Source organism: Corvus brachyrhynchos, unplaced genomic scaffold (assembly GCF_000691975.1).
Source record: "Corvus brachyrhynchos isolate BGI_N302 unplaced genomic scaffold, ASM69197v1 scaffold182, whole genome shotgun sequence".
NCBI lineage: Eukaryota > Metazoa > Chordata > Aves > Passeriformes > Corvidae > Corvus > Corvus brachyrhynchos.
The window spans coordinates 331,205-346,909 of record NW_008236807.1 but is presented as its reverse complement, the minus strand read 5'-3'; the positions used below and the strand labels follow the sequence as shown (position 1 = coordinate 346,909).

The 15,705-nt window shown below is 53.0% G+C and overlaps 3 protein-coding genes across 7 annotated transcripts in view; all 3 read right to left on the bottom strand.

Moving 5' to 3' along the window:
• LOC103611347 (carboxypeptidase A1-like) overlaps positions 1-1,171 on the bottom strand; it is a 3,674-nt gene extending 2,503 nt beyond the window's left edge. Inside the window, exons 1-3 of the mRNA XM_008628850.2 lie at positions 470-1,171; positions 204-285; positions 1-20 (exon numbers count right to left, since the gene is read on the bottom strand). The exon at positions 1-20 is cut by the window's left edge and continues 11 nt beyond it. Of these exons, the coding sequence (XP_008627072.2) occupies positions 1-20; positions 204-285; positions 470-594 (227 nt within the window). The 5' untranslated portion in view covers positions 595-1,171. The remainder of the gene's footprint in view (positions 21-203; positions 286-469) is intronic.
• A 101-nt stretch (positions 1,172-1,272) lies between these two features.
• On the bottom strand, positions 1,273-6,715 carry LOC103611346 (carboxypeptidase A1-like). Of its 2 annotated transcripts, none has more exons than XM_017727988.1 (11): positions 6,417-6,715; positions 4,593-4,674; positions 4,032-4,166; positions 3,782-3,880; positions 3,176-3,277; positions 2,781-2,882; positions 2,563-2,673; positions 2,281-2,371; positions 1,937-2,136; positions 1,586-1,700; positions 1,273-1,513 (listed from the first exon to the last, which is right to left on the bottom strand). In XM_017727988.1, exons 1-11 carry the CDS (start codon positions 6,479-6,481, stop codon positions 1,326-1,328), a joined length of 1,290 nt encoding a protein of 429 aa, XP_017583477.1. In that variant the 5' UTR covers positions 6,482-6,715; the 3' UTR covers positions 1,273-1,325. The 2 variants fall into 2 exon arrangements, with proteins under 2 accessions (XP_017583477.1, XP_008627070.1); XM_008628848.2 differs by having other exon boundaries at positions 1,586-1,670; positions 6,417-6,713.
• A 4,150-nt stretch (positions 6,716-10,865) lies between these two features.
• LOC103611345 (carboxypeptidase A2) overlaps positions 10,866-15,705 on the bottom strand; it is an 11,890-nt gene continuing 7,050 nt past the window's right edge. For all 4 annotated transcript variants that reach the window (XM_017727987.1, XM_017727985.1, XM_017727984.1 and 1 more), the window contains exons 5-13: positions 15,615-15,693; positions 15,045-15,140; positions 14,475-14,573; positions 14,242-14,343; positions 13,312-13,422; positions 12,873-12,963; positions 12,217-12,416; positions 11,414-11,498; positions 10,866-11,171 (exon numbers count right to left, since the gene is read on the bottom strand). In XM_017727987.1, the coding sequence (XP_017583476.1) occupies positions 10,984-11,171; positions 11,414-11,498; positions 12,217-12,416; positions 12,873-12,963; positions 13,312-13,422; positions 14,242-14,343; positions 14,475-14,573; positions 15,045-15,140; positions 15,615-15,693 (1,051 nt within the window). In that variant the 3' untranslated portion in view covers positions 10,866-10,983. The remainder of the gene's footprint in view (positions 11,172-11,413; positions 11,499-12,216; positions 12,417-12,872; positions 12,964-13,311; positions 13,423-14,241; positions 14,344-14,474; positions 14,574-15,044; positions 15,141-15,614; positions 15,694-15,705) is intronic.

The following is a 15,705-nucleotide window of genomic DNA, read 5'->3' as shown; positions in this document are numbered from 1 at the left end:
GGAGCCAGCCAGAAATCCAGCTGGGTAGGGAAAAATGGAGATAAGGGGGTCGGATCCTGTCTCGGGATGCACCCCCCAGCACCAGCCTGTCTTGCTTTTCACCGTTTGCTTCCCATAATCCCACGTCCAGCCCCGTCCCTGCTTTGTAAAACAAGGGACGTGGGCTGGGGGGCATCCCCAAAATCCAACCCCACACCCAGTACCTGCAGATGCTCCAGGGCCTGCAGCTCCTGCACCTTCTGCAGCTCCTCATCGCTCTTGGGGGTGACACGCAGCACCTGGTGCCTGTGGGGTCAGGGGGTGCTGGGGGGCGTGGGACGAGCTCCAGCCCCGTTAGTCCAGCCTAACCCCACCCCATGCATCCCCCCGTCCTGGGGATTTCCCCTGAGCCTTTCCCTGTGCTCCCTCAGGGCTGAACTGGCTCCTTCTGCCCCACCCGGTGCCACCGGCCCCATCCCAGCCCCCCTACCCAACGAAGGTCTCGGTGCAGGTGGCCACTGCCACCAGGGCAGCCAGGAGCACGGGAAGCCTCATGGTCAGCTGGGAGAGCGGGTCTCGCATCCCAACAGTGCCCTGGGGCCTCTTAAATCCCATTGGGATTGGGATCGTGGTCCCTGGCCCAGCCCCTCCAGCTGTCCCTTTTCCCAGGGCCCTGGGAAGGCTCTGGCTGCCACCGGCCAAGGTCAGGCCTCACCGTCCCCATCCAGGCACTGCCAGTCCCGGCCAAACCTGTCCCAGGAACTGGCTGGGGCCATGGTGAGTCAGCTGCCAGCAAGGTGAGACTGGGAGGTGCCAAAATCCTACCGCCCCCAGCGCCGGCTGAGGGGAGGGAAAGGATCAATTTGGGTTGAGAAAGCGCAAAATGCAGATTTTCACTTGGGGGTTTGATGAGATGGATGCCTACACCACAGTGGTGGGGAAACTGATTTAAGGCTTGGCTCAGGACAGGGGTCAGAGCAGGTGACAGTTGTCCCAGGAGCCAAAAATAAACAGCAAGTGCTTGGAAGCACCTTGCACCCAGCGATGACCCTGAGGCTGCCCTGTGTTCCTCCTTGCAGCCTCCCAGGAAGGGATGACGGAGCAAACCTGCTCAAAACCCCACAAATCTGGGGTTGGTTGCCCAAAAACCCCCATCTCCTCCCATATTGGCTGTTGGCTCCAAAGGATGGGGACTTTGAGCCAAAGGCACGAGGGGAAAATAAACACCTGGGAGTCCTTTTCCACCCTTTTTTTGGAGTTCAGCATGAAAAAACGAGGGTGCCTGAAACCACCGAGTCTCCATGAGGGTTTATTGAGATGAGGGAATGCTGTGGGGGGTGCTGGGGTCAGTATGGATGCTCCAGGACGTGGACCATGATGTCCAGGAGCGCCGGCCACGTCTCGGTGGCGGTGGGGACGATCTGGGAGCTGGGCAGGAGGAATCCGTAGCGCCCCGAGTCCCTCAGCTCCAAGGAGAAGGAATATTTCACCCCGTTGTCATAGGCCCAGTCGATGGTGGTGCCTCCTGCCATGTCTGCAGGGAGAGGAGCGGAGATGGGAGCCCATTCCCAGGGGATTTGCGGCGGGATGAGGGAGGGACACTCACAGATGGTGTTGGCAATGCTGCCGTAGGTGTATTTTGTCCCAAACACGGCAGCCAAGTCGCTCACAGCCTTCTTGGCCAGTTCATTCTGCAAAGGACCCACCAAAAGTGGTGGGATCTGGTGGATCAAGCAGCAGGGAGATCTAGAGCCCATCATTCCCCATCTGCTCTGCTCTAGGTTTTCCCAAAAAACCCTTAATTTTTGATGTTTGAGGTTCATCATGCAACCACCCTCCACCAGCTGAAGGGGTTCAATATTCCAGTTGTATCTAATGAGAGGAGCAGGGAGGCTCCTGGGATGCTCTGCTTGAGTTTCCCAGGTGGCCACAGCCCCACATTTTGGGGCCATCTCACCATTTCCTGGTGGTCGGGTATGGGCGCCGTCCTGTATCCGTAGGGGAAGAGCAGCATCTGGGAGTAGCTGTGGATGGAGATGACGGATTTCACGTTGCCGTGGCCGCGGATGAAGTCCACGATGGCTCTCACTTCCCTCTCGGAGTGGGCATGAGGGCCGTGATAGGTCTCGGAGCAGGGATCGCTGCTGGAGCTGGCGCCTGGAGCAGGGGGAGGAGGCACCATCCAGAGAGGATCCCTCAGGAAGGGTTTCCATCCCTGGGTTTCTCCGCTCTAGCAGAAAGTTGCGATGTTTTGAGGCACAAACAATGCCTGGCGTGAGGACCTGGTGGCCGAGGTCTCACCTCCAAACCCAGCATCCCAGTTGCGGTTGGGATCCACTCCGACGCAGCGGGATCCGGCGTTGATGGACCTGGTCTTGCGCCACAGGCGGTTCTAGAAGCACATGGAGCGGAGACTGAAACAGGGATGTGAATCCCAACCATCTCCCGCCCCCCAAGCATCTCCAGGGATCTCCACTCACCGTCCCACGTGGGAGGAACATCCCTCCCCACCCAAAAACCACGGACAGCCCTGGCTGGGGACAGCGCTGCGACAAGGTCCCCCCGCGGTGTCCCCGCACTCACGGAGCTGTGGGTGAAGGCGAAGCCATCGGGGTTGGTGACAATCTCCAGGAAGATGTCCATGCTGTCCAGGATGGCGGTGACAGAGCGGTCCTGCCCGTATTCCTCAGCGATCTGTGCATGGAGAGGAGCAGGAGCTGCCCGGGTGCCCCTCGGAGATGAGGGATGGGACAGAGCAGCACCGCAGGGTAAGAATTGGGGTCCCCAGGGTGTGGGGTCACCTTGTTGGCTGTCCAGACACCGGTGGCTTGGGTGATCCATTCCCGCGAGTGGATGCCGGTGTCCAGCCAGATGGCCGGACGGTTCCATCCCCCGGTGCTGAACTGTGCGGAATCACGGGATCATCGAGGTTGGAAAAGCCCTCGGGGATCATGGAATCCAAGCTGTGCCCGATCCCCACCTTGTCCCCAGCCCAGAGCTCTGAGTGCCACTTCCCCAGGTGTTCCTCGGACACCCTCGGGGGGTGGTGCCCCCCCCCCCCCCCCGCCCCAGCCAATTCCTGACAATCCCTTCAGTGAAGAAATGCTTCCTGATGCCCACCCTGAGCCTCCCCTGGCCCAGCTTCTCATCCTGAAGAGAGGGAGGATTTTCAAGGTGAGGCTGCCCCAGGACCCACCTTCAGCACGTACAGGGGCCTCTTCTCGTAGCTCTGCCCGATCTGGATCTTGCTGACAAGGTTGGGATGATCCTCTACCAGGACGTCCATCCAGTCATAGATCTGAAAGGAGGAGCTGCTGGGTCACGAGGCTCAGCCTGGATCTCACCTTTTGGTTTTGAGGGTGTCCAGCGCTGAATGCAACAGGCAGAGCTTCCCTGGGGAAGATCTGGGGCTTCCCTGGAGAACACCAAGTGCTTGGGCCTCTGTGTGAGCAGGGAAAGGCACATCACAAGGTTTTTGGAAAAGTAGAATGAATGGTGGAAGAAAAAGCTCTGAGACCCCCCAACACCATCACAGCCCCCCTCCCAGCCACCAGCTGGGCTCCAAGGACAGGGTGACACCACCAAAGTGAAGCTGAAAATGTCTTCCATGAGGTGGGAGATTCCAGGAGTGGCCACGCTGGATGTGGAAGGTTTCCCAGTCTCCCATCTCAGCTAAAACTTCCACCAAGGTGTCCCAGGGAGGTCTCACCTGTCACCAAAAACGTCACCACGACTGTCACCACAGGGATGTGACCAGTGTGACCCCAGCAGGACAAAACAAATGCTCTGCAGGGAAAGGTACCTCATCTAGCGTGTGGTAGGAGGCAAAATCAAATGTGCTGGAGCTTCTCTTTATCCTCCTAGACCTCCTCATGCTTTCCTTTTCTTCATCCAATAATTCCTGGTTAGGAGGCAAAAAAAAACCCCAAGATCAACCAGGCTGGAAGGAGCAGGGGGTTGGATTTTTCTTCCTGCTCTTGGTTTCCAACTTTTTGGACTTCCTCCCAGGGCTGAGCTGCAGGAGCTTGTCCTGTTCCTGTTGCAGCCCTTACCTGCACGTCCTCAATCATGATGCTGTAGGAAAAATTATGGGAATCCAGGAAGTTTTTAACTGCTTGGAGGCTGGGGAAGGGCACCCGCAGGTCCGCGGGGTGGCTGGGGCTGACGGGGTGACGCCAAAAGTCCACCTGGGGAGAAGAAGTTGAGCTGAAAGGGAGAACTCGGCTCCATCCCAGGCTGGTGCTCATCCACTGAGCTCCCCAGCACCTCCAGGAATCCCATAGGAGTTTCCATGAAGGATCTAAAGAGGTTTTTGGACAAATTTTGGGACACAGATGGATATCCGGATAGGGATCTACAGAAATGTTTCAGCCCGGGTTGTTTGTGGGCTGCAAAGTCCCTTTGAGCAATGAGGATTCATGGGATGGTCCCAGCTCATACAAAACAGGAGCGCTGAGCTCAAGGAGCCCCAAGTTGAATTCCTGTTTATTTGGTTCTAAACGATGCATCTCCAAAAGGGGAAGGAAAAAGGATGAGATGGCAAAAGAAGGAGGGAGCCCTGGATTCACCAGGGTCGGTGACACAGGGGATGCTCAGGATCCCTCAGAGCTCACCTGCAGCTCCTCCCGCTTGCCCAGCACCCCGAGCAGGGCGATCTGCTCCTCACTCCTGGCTGTGACACGCAGGACCTGGTCCCTGCAGGGAGGCAGAGGGATCACAGGGAGGGGACTCTGGGCTGGGGGAGGCTGGGGAAGCTCCACACCGGCTCGGAGGGTTGGAAAATTCATCAATTGTTGGTGTTGAGAGAAAAAAATGCAGGTTCAGAGCAGCCATGATGGGAAAAGAGCAAGTGCTGGAGAGCCTGAGGTGATCTCCAGCCTTGTTTGATCAACTCCCACAATGTTAGGGAATATCTCACATGGATATGTTCCATATTTCTGGATACATTTCCTAGCAGAGGCTCCACCCCAGCCTGGCTGGGCTGCCCAAGAACAGGCAAAGCCCCTGGAGAGGAGGAAATGCTCTCCCATGGAAGAGACATTTTCCTACCTTGGATCAATCCTCTACTTCCAACCTCAGCCTCTCCTGTTGGGCAGTGCTTAAAGCCGCTCCCAAAACGGCACAAAATTCTTTCCCCTTTTGTACCTTTCATCCTCTTAACTCCTCATTTATCAGTTTAACCACCTCCTCAGGGTGAGAACAATTTCCATTTGCCCGTTCCGTGCCTGGGGGACTCAGGCAGGCATTAAACCCTTGCAATTTTTCCAAAATCAGGGAGCAGTCCTGGCATTTCCTGGACCATCTTGGCTTGCAGCTGCTCAGATCCCTCCCAGCACCACCTGCCTGGAGGAGTGTGATGGGATCCTGGATGGATCCCTTCAGCCATGGCATCGTGTCCAGGAAGGAAGGAAACCAGGAAGGAAGGTGGGTCAATCACATCACAGAATATCCTGAGCTGGAAGGGACCCACAAGGATCAAATCCAGCTCCAGGCTCTGCACAGACACCCCAAAATCCCACCCTGGGCATCCCTGGCAGCGCTGTCCAAACGCTCCTGGAGCAGCCTTGGGAATGTGCCCATTCCCTGGGGTGCCTGTTCAGTGCCCAGCACCCTCTGGGGGAAGAACCTTTTCTGATTTCCAACCTAAACCCCCCTGGCACAGCTCCAACCTTTCCCTGGGTCCTGTCCCTGGTCGTGAGATCACCAGCCCTGGCTCCAGCATCGGTCTATCTGTTGGGATGCCCAGCATCCCGGGGGTACATTTTTATGGAGAGGTTTTCCCTAATCTGAATATGGGATTCCCACTTTCTCTGCAAATTAGTTCTCATTGCCAGTGCAGTCATTGAGACCTTTCCGGGAATGGGTTGGAGGCTTTGGGAATTTTGGGTGGTCCCAATTCCCCCCCTACATTCCATGCCCATTCTCAGCCTCATTCCTGCACTGGACTGTGCTGTTCTCATCTCCAGGAGCTCCAACCAGAATGTTTGTCCTGGAAAAGTGCTGCCCTCCCTCCACAGGGCCCCTTCTCCAGCCACATCTTGTTCTTTCCCACAGCGTGTTATTCCCAGCAATCCTTGGCTGTGATTCCCAGCCATCCTTGGGTTTTATTCCCAACAATTCTTGGATGGCTCCAGACCGTTGGTGTGTGAGCCATACACATCATCCCCTGGCATCCTACACCCTGGCACAGCTTGGAGTGATGCCCTCAGGGTTCAGCATTCCCTAATTTCTGCCTGCTGCATGCTCAAAACCTCCCTCCAAACCTGGGGTGAAATCTCATCTTTCCTGCTTGGGAAAAAATCCTGTCAGATTTCCGTCCTTTGGGATGTCACCCTTCTCACTGACCCCAAAGGACAGCGGGTGGGGATGGGCCTCTCTCACCTGGATCCCCATCCCAGCCGTGGTGTCCCACCGCCCCCTGCTCCGGCAGGACTCACCCCACGAAGAGCTGCTCGGTGCTGGCGATCCCCAGGAGGGCAAGGAAGACCAGGAGGGTCTCCATGGTGGGTGGGAGCAGAGCCTCAGCCCCGAGGACGGACTTGGTGCCTGGGGGGCCCTCCGGGTTCTCCTCACCGGGGCCGCATCCGCCGTCCCCGCGGCGTCGGCAGCGACAAACAGAGCAGGCAGGAAGGGCTCCTGGGAGCCCAAATGTTTGCTTTATTTGGCAAAGTCAACACAAGAGCAGCCAAATTAGGGAGGATCTGATAACGTCTTCCTCGGTGAGCAGGTCCTGGATGAGTGTCCGTGCTCCCAGCTCGGAGCTGCCGTGGGCACGGGCAGCTGCCAACCCGCAGGCGTGGGATGGTGGGGATGGCGCGGTCACAGGAGCCCGGAAACACCTCTTTGTTTCCATGAATTTCTTCATTACTCATTGCTATGAGTAAGTCAATTATGATTAGTAATGCATGTGTAATTACAAGCTACTACAGATTTACTCGCAGAAAAAGCAAGCATTTAAACGTATACTTATTTAGGATTAATTAGTTTATGCATATGTGTGTGTGTGTGTATATATATATACATCTATAAAATTTAAACTATATTGTTCAAATTATTCATCAAACCATTCCCAGGAGTGGGGCCACTTGATGGTGGATGAAGTCTCACTTCAAAGCTGATGGAAGCCGTGGAGCTCGGAGGTGCACAAGGACGTTCACCTGGGGTAATGTTCAGAGAGAAGGGCTCATTTTTGGGGAGAAAATGAATTATTTTTAATGTTTTCAGTGTAAGCAGTGGCTCTGGAGCAGCTGTCACTGACTGGGGCTGTCCCAGGAGGTTGGGTTGTCATAGAGGTGGCTTTGTTCCCCAGTTAAAGCAGTGTCTTTGTTCCGCAGGTTACAGCAGGGCCTTTGTTGGGCCTTATCTGCGCTGCCCCTGAGCTCCCACCACACTTGTCAAGGATGCTCCGAGTTCCTGGGCTGTGTTCCCAGGCTGGCAGGCACCTCCCAGGGCAGTTTTTTACAGCGGACATCTTCTGTCCGTGTTTTCCCCATTAAATCCAGGGGATTCTGGTCGCCCCGAGAGCAGGATGTGCCGTGGGGAGGGTGTCAGGATCTGTTGGGGCTTTGTGATGCAGAACGGGTGATGTTGGTGAGGTGCTGGCAGGGTCCTCCTTGAGGCAGGACCACGCGGTGGTTGAGGTGGGAAGGGACCATGGGAGGTCTGCATCCAACCCCCTGGATGAACATGGTCAGCTCTGGGGACCCACCAGGTCCCTCCTCCTTGGATCTTGGAGTCCTCCAGAGATGGAGGCTCCTGCAGCACGCCTTAGACAGCGAGGCCCGTGGAAAGAAACAGGGACCGATCCTTGATAGATGTTTCAGAGATCTCTATTCTCCAGCCACATGGCCGGGGGACTGCCGAAGAACTCGGCAATCACGGGACCAGCAGGGTCCTCCCCGGGCAGGGGAACACAAAATAACCAGTGGGGACCTGGATTGGGGTACATGGGAGCAGGGAGACCCCATAGGCCGTGCCTCTACCCCAGGGCCCCGCTCCCAGGACCCCAGGGCAGGGGGAGGAACCCCAACACTTCACCCTTTTGTTTTAACTGAAAGAGATTTAAAACTTAACATTGGAAACAACTGGATAAACATAAGATAACAAGAACAGTTTCAAAAGGAAACAAGCCACCCTCCTGAGTCTCTGAATGTCCAAACAGATTTTCTCTGGAACATCCTAGGGCTGGCAGAAGGGAGACAGGACTCTCTGAGCATGCTTTGTGGGGAAACTGAGGCAGGAGAGGGTTTCTTCCATTTTTACCTGTTGGAACTCTAAACAACAATAGTCAGTTTCTTTCTCTCTCCCTTGTCATCCCCCCACTCAGCATTGGAAAGGGATTTTTGGGAAACAGATTGGTAAAGGCATGGTTTTGTGAGGGAAACCACGAGTGAAAGAATGGATTAGGAATACACTGGGGGTAGTAGGATATAGGATAAAGGGGAAAGGTAGGATTGGGAACGGGAGACTGTATGGGTTGTTTATAATGGGGATAGTGCCTGGGATGACTACGATTTGCAGCGTCTATCCTGCCTTTCACAGAAACACCACCAGGCCTGGTAACATTTGCTGCTTGCAGGCCTTTCCTTCCTTGTATAATCTTAAACTCCACCACTCAGGGCCCCACTGGCACCAGGTCCTGCTGCTTCTCCTCCTGGTGAGAAGCATTTCCTGATGTTCCTCCTGGCTCTCCCTTGCTCCAGCTGCTGCCTTCGTCTCTCCCATCGCTCTCTGTGGTGAAGAGCTTGGCTCTGTTTCCTCAGTGATCTCCTTCCTCAGGATGGGAAGGTCCCCACCCCACACCTGTGTCATCTCTATCCCACCATGGGACACATCCTCCTGTTCCTCTGGGTGGCATCCACTGCTCTGACTCCAGATCTCTCTGGGCTCAGGGTCCCAGACCTGGATGAGCTCTCATCCCATCAGGCACTTAGAGAGGAGGGGACAGGGGGCCTCAGGCCCTGGATGGTTGGAATGAGCTTCCAAGCCAGGACAAGGTCACAGGTCCCCAACCCCAGCCGAGGCTCCTCGCGCTCTGCAGCTCCTGCTCTGGAGGCAACAGCTCCTCCAGGTCCAAGAGCCAAGTGTGTGTCCTGTCCCTGGGATTTACCATCAGTGGTTTTTAATCACAGGGCAGAGGATGGGATTTTGGAAAGCTGGGTCAGTTCAGGAAGCAGGTGCCACAGGATAAGGCCATGAGCAGAGGGGACAGGGACACGTGGGTGTAGGTTACGGACGGGTTCGGACGGACGGTGACGAGAGATCTCTATAGGCAGGTCTTGGGACACAGGCGGTTTATTGCAAAGGGCGTGGGTATTGGGGCACTGCTCAGAGCTGCCAGACTCAGCTCTGAGCAGGCCCAAGAGAGCAAGAGAGTGAACGGGTGAGAGAGAGAGAGAGGGTGTAAGAGCAAGAGTAGAAGTGGAAGAGAGAAGTATGAGAATCGAAGTAGAAGTGAAGAGAGAATGAGAATGTCTGAAGTCCTGGTTACAATACAATAAATCATCTTCTGTACTGAATATTCTGATTGTCACTAACCAATCTAATACAAGATACAAATCCTATAGCATTTACATACAGCCTATAAGAGTTCTTAGAGTACCATGGAGTGTTACATCTTAACTTCTAAAAACTCCTCTTTGGACCCCTTCTGCTGAGCTAGTAGGGTCTGCTCTGACCCTTGGACCTGCCTGCAAGCAGAGGGTATTGTTCCATCAAGAGGGGATTACCTTCAGTTGGCCATACCATTGTTTTCCAGTTGTTCAGTAACTAAGACTTGGTATTTCAAAAGTGGCTTTCATTTCGATGTCGCCTGTAGTTTTCATATTCCCAAAATCTTTTGTCAGGCAATCATATTTATAAGGCTTTCCTGTTTCATCTTCCCCAACACGTGGGGAGTATTGGCTGACCCAAGCACGGGTTTGCTTTCCAAAACAGCTGCTTTTAACCCAAATCCAGCCCCCTGGAGTACTTCCAGCTGCCTCAGCTGCGCTTCCCCCTTTTCCTGCCGGCAGCTCCGTGCCCTGGGAGTCCGCACGGTTTTATCGGACACATCAGCGCTGTTTGCTCTCCTGCCAGGCTCCCCGAGGGTGAGGAACTCACCAGCTGCTGGGGGGTCACAAGACACTGAGATAAACCTGTTAGACGTGATAATCACCACAGCAGCAGCCACCGCTAATCTCTGATCCTTCAGTGCCTCCTGAGCTCTTTGCTCTTAATTCCCAAGAAATTAGCAGGATGAAAAACAGAACAAGGGGATCTGAGGGACTGGGAGCTGCATGAGGGGAAGTGTCCTTCCATTTCCATCCTCACTTCAACCACGTCCACTGGGAACATGTGGGAGGGAGAAAGGGGCAGCCAAATCTATGGGGATGTACATCTGAGGACAGTGGTTGGGGACCTGGCAGCGTTCTGAGGCTCATTAAAGGAAATGAAATTCCTTTAATCAGTTCCAGGGCCTGGATTATGCTGGTTAACGCCAGGCCCCTCTGCACCAGCCCCTTCAGCCTGGGGGAGGCTCCAGGGAGAGCTGAGAGCCCCTTGCAGGGCCTAAAGGGGGTCCAGGAGAGCTGGAGAGGGATTTTGGAGAAGGGATGGAGTGACAGGACACAGGGAATGGCTTCCCACTGCCAGAGGGTAGGGCTGGATGGGATATTGGGAAGAAATCCTTTCCTGTGAGGGTGGGGAGGCCCTGGCAGGCGCGGAGAAGCTGTGGCTGCCCCTGGATCCTTGGAAGTGTTCAGGGCCAGGCTGGACATGGGGGCTTGGAGCAGCCTGGGACAGTGGAAGATTCCCTGTCCATGGCAGGGGGTGGCACTGGATGTGTGGTTCTGTCCCAAAATCTCCTCAGGGCTGTGTCACACACAAGGCACAGGACACGTGTCAAACACCATGGGGGGACTGCACAGGGGGTTTATTCCACCATTTTTATCATTCCAACCGTCACAGCACACCGAGGATTTATGACCTTGTACAGCTGCAGAGAGCTGGCTCCCAGCCCAGCCCTCAGGAGGACTTGGCCTGCACGTGCTCCATGATTCTCTTCAGGCCCAGCCAGGTCTCCTTGGCAGCTGGGATGATCTGGTTGGCAGGTAGCAGGAAGCCATAGCGCCCTGTGTCCCTCAGCTCGAAGGCAAAGGAATATTTGATCCCATTGTCGTAGCTCCAGTCAATGCTGCCTCCACTGGCTTGGTCTGGAAGAGAGAGGGAGATGATCCAGAGCAGTGAGCAGAGGGATGGTGGAGTTCTGTTCTCCTGCTGTTTGGATTTTGGGGACAAGGCTGAGGTTTTGATGGGAACGCTCAGCTCCGATGTGTGACCGGTGGTGTCACTGCACAGGAGCATCGTGGTTTCCACGAGGGACAGACCCTGTGGGGAGGACAGGGATTGTTGTCCTGGGACAGCCCACAAAAGCTCTGAGTGGCCAAATACTCACAGATGGTACTGCAAATGGTGCCCACTTGAAAGGTGGTGCCATAGAGGGACCGGATGGAATTGGCAGCAGCTCTTCCCAGAGATTCCTGGAGGGGAGAAGATGAAGGAAAAGTCAGGAAGCAGCCACACTTCCTGAGACTAAAGATTAGGATTTCACCAGAAATCTCCAAACTGCTTTGGAGATGATTCACACTAACAGCACTCACAGCTTCCACAGCATTTTTGGGAGGTGGCACTGCAGGTGAATGAACTCCCAGCAGGTTCTGGAACTGTTCATCCAGTGTTTATCTCACTAGCTTGTCAAGGGAAGGCTCAAGAGAGACCAGAAATTCCCAAGGCAGTTGGAGATCTCCCAATACTCCGGGGTCAACTTTGTGCTCACTTCAACTACGTAATGGGGGGTGGATGGAAAACAGAGCTGGGTTCTTTGTGCAGGAGGGAAAAAGGCAACAAATTGCCACAGGGGACCTGCATTTAGGTGTTAGGACAAAACAAAATCCCCATGAGATTAGGGAAACTTTAGGACAGGCTTGAAAAAGCTGTGGAATTTGTCTTTAGAAATATCAAATCAAAACAATTAATCAAAACTTAGACTGAAACTGGCTCTGACTCCAAAGCCCTTTAAGCACAGGGTTAGAACAGAGATCTCCAGAGGTCTTTTCCATTGGAATGATGCTCATGAGATCCACATTGCCTCAGAGATATTATTCCAGCTGTGACGCTGTCATTAAGGAAGAGCATGGAAAGTACAGAAAGGCAGCTGGACAGAAGAGAAGAAGGTAAAGCTGAGTCCTCCTGTCTTACCAGCTCGGCATAATCATCTGGCCTGGTGCATTTGTATCCATAGGGATACATCAGGAGCTGGGAATAACTGTGGAGGGTCAGGAAGGCCTTGAAGTTTCCATGATTCTTGATGAAGTCGACAACAGATTTAACTTCCACCTCGGAGTTGGCGCTGGGCCCGTGATAGGAGTCAGAGCAGGGGTTGTTACTGGCTCCAGGACCTGGTGGGGCAAGGAGGGAACAAACCTGTGAGAAGGAGAATTCCTGGAAGGTCAGGGCAGACCCACACAAAGCTGGGCTTTCCTAAGGACAGGGGCAGGTGTGCAGCCAAAGCAAGGCCTTAAATGCAGATAAATGCTCAGACAGCAGCCACAGAGTGTGAATGTTTAAGGGATGTATTTTTAGATGCTGCAACCTAGAACAGGTTGCCCAGAAACCCAGGAATCCACATTCTTGGGGGTGTTCAGTGGTTGGATGGGGCTTGGAACAGCCTGGGAGAGTGGAAGGTGTCTTTGCCCATGGCAGGTGGTAGAACTAAATAATATTTAAGGTCCTTCCAACCCAAACCCTCCTGTGATTCCATGATTGCTGCCTCATCCTGTGCTCCAGGGTGATTAATCCCCTATATAAAGGCAATAGCTGGTTCTGTGTAAAGGATCCAGAAGCTTTATCCCTACCTCCAAAACCTGCATCCCAGTTCCTGTTTGGATCAACTCCGACGCAGATGCTGCCAGGAATCTTGGAGCGGGTCTTCCTCCACATGCGATTCTGCAACAGAGAAATGCTTCAAAAGGGAGCAAATCTGGGTGCTGGCTCCAAAACTGCTCCCAGAAATAGCTGCCACCATGAGGGATTGATCCTAGGAATGATCCCGAGAATATTTCTGACTGCCAGGATGGGTCACAGGTCAAAAATCAAATGCATTTACCAAAACTGGGGTATTTACAGTGGGTTAGGATGGGTTAGACAAGTAATGAGGATCTTTGTCTGCCCAGCTCTTTGGTAACTCCTCTCACAGCATTAAGGAATGGACTTGCAGAGCCCACTTCCCTCATGTTTATTATTTCCTTGGAAAAGCCAGGAATCCCACTGAGCTCAGACACAGAGCTGACTCACCGAGGTGTGAGTGTACACAAATCCATCGGGGTTGGCGACTGGCAGCAGGAAAAGATCCATCTTGTCCAGCAGGGAGGTGATGGAAGCATCTGTTCCATAGTCAGAGGCAATCTAGAAAGAGACAGACAGCACACCCTGCTTAGCAGAGTATTTCCTTCCCAAATGTTCATTCCCTCATTGCTTGGGACAGAGGAAAGGCTGGATTTTGGGGCAGGGAAGTGAGAAACATCCATTATCTGCTGGCCATTACTGTTCCTCCACTGCTCTGAAGTGAACGCTGAATCTGTTTTATTATTTCATTCAGAAGACAGGAGGTTAATGGAAGAGAACAACAAAATTTACTCCTCCCTGTCCCAGGGAAAGGGCCAAGGCTGGCACTGAGACTGAGATGGAACAGCCAGGTTGGGAATACTCAACTGTGCTGCACGGAGAGAGCTCGAGGAGCATTTGGACAACACTCTCAGGCACAGGGTGGCTCTTGGGGATGGTTCTGTGCAAGGCCAGGAGTGGGACTCCATGATCCTCGTGGGTCCCTTCCAACTCGGCTTATTCTGTCACTTCTCTGGTGGCTCAGTCATTTCCAGCAGGATTTAAACCCTCATTTATAGAGAGCTGGAGGTTTGGGCATTATGTGGAAGGAAACCAACCCCACATCGTTTTTCTGGATGAGCAGAGCAAAGCAGCAAAATAATCTCAAAGATCTTGGTTATTTGTGTAACAATTTCACCTGAACCACTACATTTTGTCTGCCTAAACTCAGCTGCTCTAACAGGACCGAGTTTTCCAATTCTTGGTCAAGGCAGCTGCCACACCCTCAGGGAGTCGGCTGGTTTGGGGAGGTGAATTAACTAAACACAGAGGGGTGACATCCTTTGAAATACCAGGAAACATTCCCAAGACAAGCCAAAGATGAATCCCTGCTGCAGGAACCTTGTTGGCGATCCACAGGGCGCTGGCCTGGGTGACCCACTCGCGGGAATGGATGCCGGCGTCGAGCCAGATGGCCGGGCGGTTGGAGCCTCCGGTGCTGAACTGGGAAATCAAACAGGAGGGTTTCAAACTCTGACACCTTTCAGTCAAGAACATCCCACACCATTGGGGTGCTTTGGGCTGCATTCTCTATCATCCATCTCAATGGACACATTCCGTGATGTTTGTCGTACCTTGAGGACGTACAGAGGCCGCTTTTCATAGGATTCCCCAATCTGGATCTTTTCCACAAAGCTGTACTCAGACACAAGATGGTCCAGTTCGCTATTAATCTGAAATGAAAGGTCATGAGGACATTAATATCATTTTTATGTATTCTATCATTCCTTCCAGAGAAACATGGACTGATTCAGGTTGGAAAACCCATCCCATTACCACCCCCCCACCTTCCATGATCCCAAATTGCTCCAGCCTGGCCTTGAACACTCCCAAGGATGGGGAAGCCACAGCTTTTCTGGGCAAAAAGTTCTTTATTTCCCAATTTCAAGATTCCTTTATTTCTCTTTCTTTTGAAGGAAGGGTTTTGACAGATTCTGCAGGAGAATTTATGGAATTTTGATCAGCATTGTCAGGGACAGCGCTGGCTGATTGTTCTGAGCACAAAATTAATACTGCAAAAACCAAACCCATGTGCCAGAAGAAGCTGCAAGGACATTTTAGATGCTAATATAGGATGTTTAATTGAAGACAGCATAAAAAGAGCCCAGAAAAAACCCAGAATACTCTTCCCCTGAGGTACTCACATCATCCAAAGTGTGGTAAGCACCAAAGTCAAAGCTGCCGCTGCGCTGCCTTTGGGCACTCTCGGCCATATCTTGCTTTTCTTTATCCAGAACATCCTAAAAGAACACATTCAAATGGTGAGAAGCATCTGCTTCAGCTGCTAAAAAATAAATAAATGAAAAGGCAGTGCGTTCATGCTGGTTTAGGTGCCCTTTTGGGATTACTGCTCGTGAGAAAATGTCAGATTAGTGCCCAAGTGGGTGATTTTTATCCTTAACTACGCTCAGCAGAGTTTACTGAATGATGAGTAACTTCAGTGTTGGGATTCCCAAATGTCTGAGGCCAGAAGGCCATGTGGAATTCCTCAGGGTTATCAGAAGAGTCCTGTGGAGTCTATGAGTTTATTGATGTCACTACTCGGAGTACACCTGCAGTGATCCTTGGATTGTCCTTGAGGAATTAATCCACAACCTACAAAAATAAGGGGAGGATCCCATGGAAAACAGAGTATGGAAAAGTGGGAACGAGGCCAAATTGTGAATCAGTGTTTCCAAAAGTTATGAAAAATAAGTGCCAGTGGCAGTGCCCACCTGCAGGTCTTCAATCAGGATGGAATACTCAATCCCCTGGGATTCCAGGAAGGCTTTGACTGACTGGACACTGACAGCAAGAATTCTCACA